Raw genomic sequence first — 12,356 nt, forward strand, 5'->3', positions numbered from 1 at the left:
GGATTCCCAGTAACAGTTGGGGAAATGGAACATTCCCAACAGTCAGTTTGCATGCAGCTATCTGGGGAAAAAAAAATTACTAGCAAAGCTGTGAGCCATTCAGTGCCAATTGGCCTCAGTGTTCCAGAATATTCCCAAGGTCATTTAATGTACTGGATTCCACATAGCACTTATATCTACAGATCCTATTTTATTCTTATGTTAGTTTTAAACTTCTTATTTTACTCCTTTGTATCAACCTAAGGGAGTTGAATTAAATCCTGTGCCAAAACATGCATCCATTTCGTCTAAATCTCTACAAAGAACACCGAATCTTGGATCTTTCTAAACTACAGCCAATTGTCTCCCCATTTCCAGATCTTGTTTCCAGGACTCCTACATTAGAATGCGCTCAGCTGTCAGTGCTGCCTCAGGGAAGGATATTGATAGTTTGTTTAGGCCTAGGTTGAAAAACATATGAAGGTTAGCCTGTGATTCAGGATGATGAGTGCAGTTCTGACTAAAATGTTGTTCTGTGCAGGTGTTCCCATGGAATCTCTACGGGAATCTCTTGGTGAAGAGCTATTCAAAATATGCTATGAAGAGGATGAACACATATTAGGGGTTATTGGAGGCACCCTTAAGGACTTCTTGAATAGTTTCACTACTCTGCTGAAGCAGAGTGGCCACAGCCAAGAAGCAGGAAAAAAGGACAGACTTGAAGATGCCTCCATATTATGCCTGGAGAAAGATCAGGATTTCTTAAATGTTTATTATTTCTTTCCTAAGAAAATCACAAGTCTTATTCTACCTGGTATCATTAAAGCAGCAGCTCATATTTTGTATGAAACTGAGGTGGAAGTGATGCTCATGCCTCCTTGTTTCCATAATGACTGCACTGAGTTTGCTAATCAGCCTTATTTACTGTATTCTATACAAGTCAAAAGTGCAAAACCTTCCTTATCTCCATGTAAACCACAGTCTTCACTTGTGATTCCTGCCTCTGTGTTCTGTAAGACTTTCCCATTTCATTTTATGTTTGACAAGGATATGTCAGTTCTTCAAGTTGGAAATGGAATAAGAAGACTTTTGACCAGGAGAGAATTTCAAGCTAAGCCAAATTTTGAAGAGTATTTTGAAATTCTTACCCCCAAAGTAAGCTGTACTTTTAGTGGTATAATGACAATGCTAAATATGCAGTTTACTGTACGAGTTAGAAGATGGGATAATACTGATATGAAACCATCCATGGTAAGAGACTTTCTATCACTATTACTTCTACAAGGAATTTGTTTTCTTCAGATGGAGTTAAAATAGCCACAAAACATGGTGCATTTTGCATTTTCTACATCTGAACATCTGATACAACTGTATAGTAATGATTTAATTAGGGTAGTCAAATGTAATTCAGATTCTGAAGCCAATGTTCAGTCAAAACTCTGTTATAGGACTTCTACACAAGTAAAATCTGACTGCTAATTTTAACAATTTGAAATACTGAGATAAAGCCAGTGATATGCCATACTGCTGAGAGTAAGAGCGTCTTCATCACAATGACAGTGTCAGGAAAAGCTTTAACAAAGTGCCCCTGAATAATTTGGGACCAGCTCTAGGTTTGGGGAAAATAAACGGTTATTTTCTGTGATTATTCAGCCTTTGGTGTTTTGGTATCTTTGATACTCTGATGTTTTCATTAGATGCAATCACCAAAGGTTACACTTAGTTTCAGCTGATGGGATTACAACTATCTTTGCTGGAGGTGGGTCTGTGACAAATGACCTGGGACAGTAAAAACATTGAATATTCAATTACTGTTTTCATTGGTTCCTGGTCCCAGCTGAATTCCAGCTAATATGCACCTTAGGCACTCCAGAATGAATTACCAGTTCAGACTCAACGCTCCAAAAATTTAAATGAAGAACAGTAAAAAAGTTTTACCCAGTTAATAATATAGCTACTATTAAAAGCTGTAGCTACTTCATCTCAGATCCATTTCTGGACTGGAATGATTACAAGGGGTAGTAGAGGCAGCTTTGATTTTGCATGTAGTTGCATATGCAAATGTCTATTAGTAAGGAACAGATTTTATTAAAAAAGTTTTTCAAAGCTGCGTTAAGGTACGCTCTGCAGCACCTTTCACGTTACACAACTGACTACAGAAGGGACATAAAAACACTTCACACAAAATATTTTTCTTTTTTTTGCTATTAAAATTGGATATTCCTGCCATTTTTGCCTTTAATTTTAAATTGCTGTGAGAACTGAACATCCTATAATTAAACTGAAGCAGATTTTCTCACTTTATCTTATGGAGAAAGTGGTGCATGGACTGGTTATTAGTAGAAATTCAGAGGTCAGTGTAGTAACACATTTTATCAATTGCTGAAAACGCACAAAATTATTCTTTTTCATTTTTTTTCTCCCTAAGATAAGCTGATACTCAAACATAATTAGGTGTTTATCCTTAAGTTGGGGAGTACGAGTCCTCTTGTACCAGAGGACTGAAGAAAAATTAACTTGCTTGATGGTCCTATGATTCTGCACCCTATGTTTTCTCTAAGCAACTAAATGAAAATGTAAGGCCTATGGACTAATTTTGATTTTCTTACATTTTAGCAAAATGTATTTTCTGTCAAACTTCTTGCTTCTAGACCATTGGAGTGCATGTTTTGCATGAATTCTTGTTTCCTTAACTGTTTCAGGTAATGGATCTTAAAGGCCAAATGATCTATATTTTTGAATCCAGTGCCATTCTGTTCTTGGGATCTCCCTGTGTGGACAGACTAGAAGACTTTACAGGACGTGGATTATACCTCTCTGATATTCCCATTCACAATGCTTTAAGAGATGTTGTTCTGATAGGAGAGCAGGCCAGAGCCCAGGATGGACTGAAGAAGAGGTTAGGAAAGCTAAAAGCAACCCTTGAGCAGGCCCATCAAGCACTTGAAGAAGAGAAGAAGAAGACTGTAGATCTTCTGTTTTCAATTTTTCCTGGAGAAGTTGCTCAGCAGCTGTGGCAGGGACAAGTTGTACAAGCCAAGAAATTTAGTAATGTCACAATGCTTTTTTCTGACATTGTTGGATTCACTGCCATCTGTTCCCAATGCTCACCTATGCAGGTTATCACCATGCTTAATGAGCTTTATACTCGCTTTGATTACCAATGTGGAGAGCTAGATGTCTACAAGGTACACAATTCATTGCTTTACTGTGGTATTCTGGGGCAGGAAAGGAAGTTAAGACTAAGTGGGACAGAAGATAATAGAGGTCCAAAATTAATTTTGCCATAAACCATTTTCAAATGAAAGACAAAATAAATCACAAAACAAACAAAAAAAAGGTCAGCATAAACAGTTGTTCATTCAGCCAAGAAAGAAACACATCAAAACTTAAGAATTATTTTAAAAAATTAATTTCAATTACAGTGCCATGACTCTGGATAAACAGGTGTTTAATGTAGCCAGGGGTGCCTGATAGTAAATGAAAAAGGAAAAGTATTTTAGAATTATGCCCAGCAATAAATAAAAGTTGGGCAATTTTTTCTTTGCATGATATTACAGGATTTGTCCAGTACTTAAATAATTTTGCAGGAAAACTAAGGCTCAGTCAAGAATTGTATGTAGTTACAATTCTTACTGAAGTTAGGCTGTCCTTTTATATTTATCAAACAGTCTAAGAGTAAGAAATAAACATGCCTGTTTTAGGTTGAGACTATTGGAGATGCCTACTGTGTTGCTGGAGGCTTACACAAAGAAAGTGAAACACATGCTGTTCAAATAGCATTGATGGCCCTGAAGATGATGGAACTGTCAGACGAGGTGGTGTCTCCCCATGGAGAGCCTATCAAGGTCATATATTTTATTGTATTTTATTTGGTTAAAGTGAGCTTTTTTGTTTGTTTAGTTGCTTTCTGGGATTTTGTCTCAAGGACATATCACATTATTGCATTAACTTAGAGAATTTGGGGAATCAAGTGACTGTGGCTGGAGAAGCTGACCTCTTTAGATCTATGGATGAGAGTTTTGTGGAGAGGTAAAGGTGAAATAGAGATCTGAAAATTATCCCAAAAGACAAATGCAGTGAAGTCAATAGGTACAATCTGGCACGCTGCAGTTCTTGTCTCAGTAGCAATAAAACTGTCAGTGGCATGGAATATTCTAAGGAAATGACTAATCCTCTTTCCAAATTAGACTTCCAAGTCTTTTGACGCAGAAGCTATGAATATGAATGCCCCAAGACGTTCTGATTGTAGTTATCCACACATCTTTAAAGGATTCCACTGCTGTTCTTGTTTCACAGTCAGATACTGAACCAGCATAAGATAATGGTGTTAATGCTGTCAGAGCAACTGTTAAATTCAGTGGTAATTATATTTATGGCTTCCTTTCAGTGAGAACTTACACATGTACTGAAATTTTCATATAGGATTATCCTCTATATATATATATATATCATGTATAATTTCATATAGGATCTCTTACTAAGAAAGAAAAATAAAGGTCTGTGTGCATGAAAAATTATGTGGACCTTCAGCGTAGTTCAAATGGCCTAGAGTGGCATCCTGTTATTTTTAATAGAGGTGCCTTCATTTGCTAATTTGTAACATTTATTTGTTCATTTGTTCCTCCAGAAAGCTTAATGCTTTTTTTCCCTTTTTTAATTTTAGATTAAGGAATACTTGTATTCCAAGACAAAGAGAATGGATATTAAGAGGATTATATGCTTCACATTTATCAGAGAACAGCAGTATTATATTATAAATAAATGTTCTTTTTGTATTTTGCAGTATCAAATATAATTACTTAAAAATATCTAGAAACATCCTGGCAATATTATTACAAGTTTATAATTTACATTCAAACTCTACTACTACATTTTAAAAATTATTTTAAAATAAGGAGAAAAAAGTTGTATTGTATAAGTACCTAATAGAAGCTTCTTAGAAGGAAACTATTTTTAATTAAATCATGCATCTCTTTTAATTAAATGCTTCATGAAAACATTGGCTATTGTGCAAAGCAATAAATTTGTCACACAATCTTTTGACACACAGTCATTTTACATATCAATTACCAAGAAAAAAAAGTGTGACCGTAAATGGCATACTTTGAATCAGACTTACATTTTGATGAATGTATTTCAGCCATCTTTACTATGTGGGTGGATTTCCCTTTTGTTGCAAGTTTTTCTGCTTTTACAGTCAAAGTTAGAAACTGCAACTTCTTCATAATGGTATGATACTGTCTTTATATGTAAAAAGTAGTACGCAGAGTAGACATAAAAGCTTTCTGACATCATGCCATTATTTAGTCAGAATGCTGTTCTGAAGAAAACACTTCTACACATGTATAATGCACATGAAAGAAAGAACACAGCTCAAAAAAAAAAAATCCCACCAAAAAGAACCATAGAAAGCAGCAGCAGCAGCTAAGTAAGAGTCAAAAATCTGAGTATGAGCGAAGTTCACAGCAGTTCACAGTCATATTTTGATATGGTAAGATTACTGACTAAAAATGCAGTGCAAGATAAACTTCAGGTAGTTCCCTCTCCATGAGCGGTAATGACCACAGTACAGATATTTTAGGGAGACTCTGCTAACTGTTTATTTTAGTAGTTCGGTCTTTCTTTTTTTTTTAAATGAAGAATAATTTATAAAATTGACTTTACCAATTCTACTTTACCTAATAATACTGTTTTCTTTCTTTGTTTAAAGATGCGTATTGGCCTTCATTCTGGATCCGTCTTTGCTGGAGTTGTTGGGGTTAAAATGCCTCGTTATTGCCTTTTTGGAAATAATGTAACCCTAGCCAATAAGTTTGAATCGTGCAGTATACCTAGAAAAATAAATGTCAGCCCAACAACCTACAGGTACAGTGCAGTACATAAAATGTCCACCTGCAGTAGTTACTATAGTAGTCTATTATATTCCTGTTGTTTTTTGGCTGGTTAAAATAAGCAAAATTATAAATTATTTTTTGCCTTTTAAAGAAGCTCTGCTACCCTCACTACAGCCTAAACTGTAGTCTGTTGTTCCCACTCAGCTTGTATCCACTACCACAAATCTGATAATGCCTTGTGGAAAGGTTCCGTATCCAACATCAGACCGAGAATTTGTCACATGCTCCTTCCTGATATCTCCTGCAGCATGTGTTATGTGACATAGAGGGTGCCAAGCTTTAGATGATCTTGGATAGGTGATTTAGAAAAAGTAGCACAGGTATTAAAGTACAGAGAAAGGAATCCTTTTGATCATGCACTCTGAAAATGCAGAGAGTGCATTAGCATCACCAGTGCTTATGTGTGTCAACAAAAGCAGTGCTGGCCAACAGTGATTGTTTTTCCATTCCACTGATATGGAAAATCATTTTGAATCATACCCCTATAAAATAGGCAGTTTGATTAATGGGTAAACTGTTGTCATTGTGGAGTTTCTTTTTTTTCCTGAGTGAACAAGGTGTTAACCTCCTTTTTGTTTGATGTTTTTTAAACTTTGGTTCATTCACCAATTCTAAAGACACATTGATAACATTATGGCAGCTCGCACAGCTCCTGCATATTGCAGTAATTGTTTGAAAGCTTTAGTACGAGTTATCGACATTTATCCCTACAGATAAGAAGTCTCTGTTTCAATCTGTGAAAAAGCAAATAATATTAGAATTGAAAAGAGGGTCTGAATAGTTTAATTAATGAGGTTCACAGTATTCCATTCTTTGAATGTGTGGATGTGAGCTAGCTTTCAGCACTGAATAATTTTTGAAAATATTTACAATAAACATTGACAAGACTAGAAAAGAGGCGATACTTGGTTACTTGCACTGATGCACAAGTTAATAGGTTATCAAAGTTACTAAGTAAACATTATTTTTATATTTCCAGTAAATAACTATAAAAATTAAATTTTATTCTCCCTGCCCTACATTAAGAATTATTGAATATCTGCACTTATTAGTGATGGATTGATTTTTAATCAAGATGATTCATTTTTGTTCTAGGTTGTTGAAGGAATACCCAGGTTTTGTGTTCACACCACGCTCAAGAGAGGAGCTTCCCCCAAATTTTCCGAGTGATATCCCTGGAATTTGCTATTTTCTGGATGCTTATATTCAAGGAACAAACTCACAGACTTGGTTTCAAAAGAGAGATTTGGGAGATGGCAATGCCAATTTTTTTGGTGAGGAAACAGGAGTAGACTAAATAGTACATTCACAAATGTATAGAATAAATTTATAAATATTTGGATTTTTTTTTTTAATAAATTGAAAATTTTTAAAACCATATGAAACCTGAAAGCACTTTAGATTGTTAACACCTGAAAGCCAGTATTAAAATTTCAGGAAGTATGTCACTGACTACTTTTTATTTTTCCTTTGCATAAGGAACATAGTCGCAAAAGTAATGTTGCAACGTCACTGTTGGAAATGCTACTATAAACTGTATTTTCCCTGTGGTAATTTGTAAGTGCTACAGTTCTCTCTATACTGGGAATTCTAGATGTATTGTATATGCAGTTTGTCAGGAGATGTGATGTGCAAGTGATGCAGCCACATGTGGTGTAGTGAGCTGGTGCTTATCAATGACTATGAAAATGTTTTTTCTTAGAGATTCCATAAGGAAATGTCCATTAAAATATTGTCATTGCCATCACATACTCCTTCCAGTCCATCATTTGGGCCCCATCCTAGAAGACTGCTGACCATCTTCTCACACTGACTAGTCAAAGTATGAGAGTGCTCAGCATTTTCTGGATCAGGCTGCTAATTGTAGCTAAAACACATGCATAGCAGAGTTGCTGCTTACTGTTTCATGAAATTTATTTTGTATATAAAATGAATATAGATTAAAACACTGTATAATCACATACTAACATCTCTGTAATCATCAAACTACTTTAGTTCATAGGGTTTTAAAAGTACTTAAAAATAATAATATCCACTTGTTATTATGTATTACAGCAATAAATGTTTTCTTTTTGTTGTCATTTAAATTTGAAATGTTTTAACAGAAGTGTAATAAAATATGCTTTGAAATGTTTGCTTAGAAATTAAATTCCATTCAGACTGTATGAAATGGAAGCACACCAGTTCAAAGCTCTGATCCTTATTCAAGGATGCAATGTGGATGTGATGTGCTGTGGAAATGGCCATTGCATGCTCACTTCAAAGTTGCCAGGGGAATTTTCAGGTGAACAGAGATGCTTTTAAACATATGAACATATTTACAAAGATAATACTACTAAGTACAAGCTTTTCTGTTTTGGCTGATGGAATATCTGCAGGCTGGAGAACTGCACAACTTATACACTTACTACTACTCCCAGTAGTACCAGGTATTATTAGTTATTATTCTAGCCTCTTCACTTCCTCGGGTTTGGCTTATCAAGCCATAAAAGTCTCTTCAAATCACTTGCTACTGAATCACATTTTGCTGTCTTAATATTTACAGGGAGCAATTACATTAGACTAAGGTGCTATTTTGTTAATTTTCTGATCTTTCATTCTGAAGCCAAATAAACCATTTTATCCTACTAGTTTTTGGTAGAAATTCATACATGTGCCATCAGAATCTTGAGAAAATATCTTAGAAGATACTAAAATTAAGAACATCTTAAACCCATATTTCAATTCAGATTTCTGAAAGGAGCAAAAATTGAACTATTGAATCCTTCTTGAAGTCTACTATGTCCATCAGTGATGTTTAGAAATAGTTCTGTGGCACAAAAATGAAACCAGAAAGTCTGTGTATTATAAAAATACACATCTGTCTTGCACACACCAGATATATATATATACACACATACATACACATATATACAAGCACATGTATTTGTAACACTTTATACTGCAGTGTTTCAAGGAAACAAGAACTATCCAAATTTTGGAGACTGATCTTTCCAATATTTTATTGGTCAGACAATTCTATGGAGAGAAGTACCCAGAAGTTACTAGCAGTCCCATGTGGGTAACCCTGGGTATAAAAATGGAGGAGTATTTGACTCCTCACAGTTCAGTAAGCTTATGTTATTAAACCAGGAATGACTGAAGTCAGTATGAATCTATCCATCCCTGTCAAGAAATAAATAGGCTTTTTAATTTAAAAGGATTTTTTTCTCAGATCTGCCAAATGGGCAAGTCTACCGAATGGGAAGTACGTTTAGGAGGAAATTTCCTTTTGTCCCTAGAAGACAACAGTTGCTGGACTGGATGATGGCCATTCTCAAGGCCAAATTCCATATAAATCTGCCATTAGATAGTATGTTACTCATGGCAGTTCTTGATACCTTCCCTAGTGGCGACAACCTTCCAGGAATAATTCTGATAAGGTGCTTTACTGTACACAGAAAGCAATATGCTTGAGTCTTAGTGAAGTAAATAGGATTTAGGCACATATTTATGACAATGATTCACTAAAGTGCTTTAAAATGTACTTGTGTTTGGACCTGTTCTACAAAAACTCCTATAAGTCCATTTAGCTTTAAATATAATTTAAGAAGGTAGGTCTCACTAAACTGTTTCTCTGTTTAAATTCTTTTGCTGAATAAATATATATTTAATAAGGGACCAATATTTTAATTGATCTTTTCACTTAGATCTAAAATATTCCTTTCACCTTTTAACTAATCATTTCACTTAAATTGAAAAAAAAGGAATCAGAAAGCTAATAAGCAAATTGTTGACATAAACAGAAGGAATTTAACTGATGCAATACTGGGACACTTAGGAAGAAAATAAAATAATTGTTTTTAAGTTGATCTCTTCTGTAGTATAGTGTATGATAATGTGGAAATTTTCAGGGACTATGCAATGCTATTTATACAAATATAAAAATACCTTAGTATTGTGTCCAGAAACAGTTTTGTTATGTGTGAAATTTTATTAGTTCATGAAGATTCTGTGTGGCTGATTCCTGTTCACACCTAGAGTATGTGATGGAAGATGCATTTTTATCACTGCAGTTTCTTTGCCAAAGAAGCATAAATGGCCCTTGAAATAAGAAGTGGGTCCTTTGAATCTTAACATTGACATAGCTAAAGTAAAAGCTATACCAAAAGAATTCAGTTAATTTATTTCATTCAGACATGACCCGATAAGATTTCAGGGGGTGTTGGAAAAAATTTGCATTACTGGTGTCAGAGGAAGTGCAATTAGTGTGGAGCTGATGCCTTCTTTCTCTCTGAACTACTGTGCAGAACCAGAGCAAAGGGAGTCACAGAAACTGACAGAAGAGTGAAGCGCACAGATTAATTGAGCCCTTGGGACAGATGTACTTCTTCCTGGGAAAACTTGTGAAGGCAGAATTCAGACCTCCCCCAAACCCAGTTTGTTTCTCCCATCATTTTCTTTTGAAATCTTTCCAGAAACAGCTACAATTAATAGTACAGGGGGCAAAATCAGTATTTCCAACTAAATGCCATCAGAATTAAGGGAATTACTCTTAAATCTTGGCAGTGGGACCCTTTTCCAAACCCCACCCATCCTAAAACCTAGAGGCCACTCCAGCTGCTAACATTTTATTCATGCCTGCCCATTGTTCTGAAAAAGTGCTGGGAGATTTGCTTCCTGCAATAGCAATGACTTTTGTGGCTGTTTGCCATAGTGTACAAGGTACTGAGCTGCTTTCAAAACTCTGCTCCAGTTTATCATAAGTCAGCTTGGCAGGAACCCAATTCAACTTTCTGAAATGAGAGCTAGGACTTGCTTTTCTGCCTCTAAAGTCTAAAAGGTGTATGCCACAACAGTCTTTGAGACTTCTAAAACCACCTGATGGTGTGGCTGCTCACAACTGCATAAGAAAAAAATAATCTGATATAAGGTTTATTTGGTTTTGTTATTTTAAATTTTCCAATCCTGTTTGGGTATCTTCACCAGCAGTCCTTTTATGCAGAGCATGAAGGGAGAGTAAAAGCCACTGTCTTAGGTTGCTGAGCATTGCTCTGATACCAAAACACAAATAAAAGAATCCAATGCAACCAAATGCAACAGTTTAAAGATACATACTCTCCAGAGCACAAACAGTAGGATCTAAATGTTAAATATGCAGTTAGGGTGGAACATGAAGCTGGAAAACCAGTCAAAGAAGTAATAAACTGTGAAAGAATCTGAAATGAAGTAAACAACCTTATAAAGCTGTGTGTTTCATCTGCTTCGGCAGACTTTTGATGCTGAAAGCAAAGTCAAGCCAGTCGTTTCCTAATATAAATGTAAATGAGCACATTGCTTTGCAGCTTCATTATAAGAAGGCCTTTGAAGATCTGTGCTAAAATTGCTTCTCATTTTTTGAGCAGTACAAAATTACAAATTTTTGCACCACTACGGCAAATGCATATCCTGCACACACAGCAGCACGTAAACTGAGAGAACATATCCAGTAGCATCCCAAGGATATGTAAAGAGTTTAGGCATAGAAACATTTCCACTCTTCTGATTTTTCAGCCCAAACAAAACCTGCCAAAGAAGTATTAAGGAAAAAGGCATTCCTAGGGGCTTTGGACTACAGGCATGTGAAGATGAACAGGAGTTCATCTTCACCAACTGCAGATGATGTTCGGGAAAATTTTTACATATGATTAGTTCGCTCTACATGGCTAAGATTACATTCCTCTAACAGGAGGATGCAATAGAGCTCTCAGTTTCTCAAATGTACACATTACTGCATTACAGAATAGCATGGAAATATTGAGGGCTGATTCATCATAGCTTGTCAATATCAGGATTAAAAAATTATGTAATGGGATAGGAAAACACTGTAACACTGTATAGTGGTATAGTAGAAATAATGAATCTTGCTGAAGTGAACTTAAGAGGGTGTTTCTGCACCAGAGAAGTATTATGACAATTCCAAATGTCAGGTCTCAGACCTTTACTAGAAAATATCTATAGTTTAGTCCATGTCAGTAAAATAACTCCATCTTCAGTAAGTGGAACCAGCAATACTATATAAGGAAGTCTTTTTATTCACGACTTCAGTAAAGAAACTAACTGCAAAAGCAAAGTCCATGTAAAAAAATGCAACTAGTGCTTGTGCATTAACACAAACCATATGCATCTGAATGCAGATGTTCTTGGCCAGCTAGCAGTTTTGCCAAAGTTCGTCTCAGCAACTGTCCTTTCACACAGCATAAAAGGATCCTATATCTCACCAAGAGTTGCCAGAGGAAGTCAGCATCTCAAATTAGGAAGAAAGATGTTAAAATAAAAGATATATAACATGTATCTAGTGCATGAGGGTCCCCAAATAGGATTGTGTGCCATAGTGGAATCAGCTGCAGGTTTTTTGGAAGTGCATCAGATACAGTCCAAATGTTTGTGTAATATGCATAATGCATGTGGCCTAACAGTTCTGATACTGACATGAGTGGGCCTTGGAAGCATAGCTTAGTA

At 35.6% G+C, this 12,356-nt stretch overlaps 1 protein-coding gene across 1 annotated transcript in view; it reads left to right on the top strand.

Moving 5' to 3' along the window:
* GUCY1A1 (guanylate cyclase 1 soluble subunit alpha 1) overlaps positions 1-7,228 on the top strand; it is a 34,122-nt gene extending 26,894 nt beyond the window's left edge. Inside the window, exons 5-9 of the mRNA XM_056490269.1 lie at positions 521-1,230; positions 2,682-3,167; positions 3,684-3,827; positions 5,693-5,847; positions 6,972-7,228. Coding sequence (XP_056346244.1) covers positions 521-1,230; positions 2,682-3,167; positions 3,684-3,827; positions 5,693-5,847; positions 6,972-7,173 — 1,697 coding nt within the window. The 3' untranslated portion in view covers positions 7,174-7,228. The remainder of the gene's footprint in view (positions 1-520; positions 1,231-2,681; positions 3,168-3,683; positions 3,828-5,692; positions 5,848-6,971) is intronic.
* Positions 7,229-12,356: the final 5,128 nt, after the last annotated feature.

The sequence above is a fragment of the Oenanthe melanoleuca genome, chromosome 4 (assembly GCF_029582105.1).
Source record: "Oenanthe melanoleuca isolate GR-GAL-2019-014 chromosome 4, OMel1.0, whole genome shotgun sequence".
Classification (NCBI taxonomy): Eukaryota; Metazoa; Chordata; class Aves; order Passeriformes; family Muscicapidae; genus Oenanthe; species Oenanthe melanoleuca.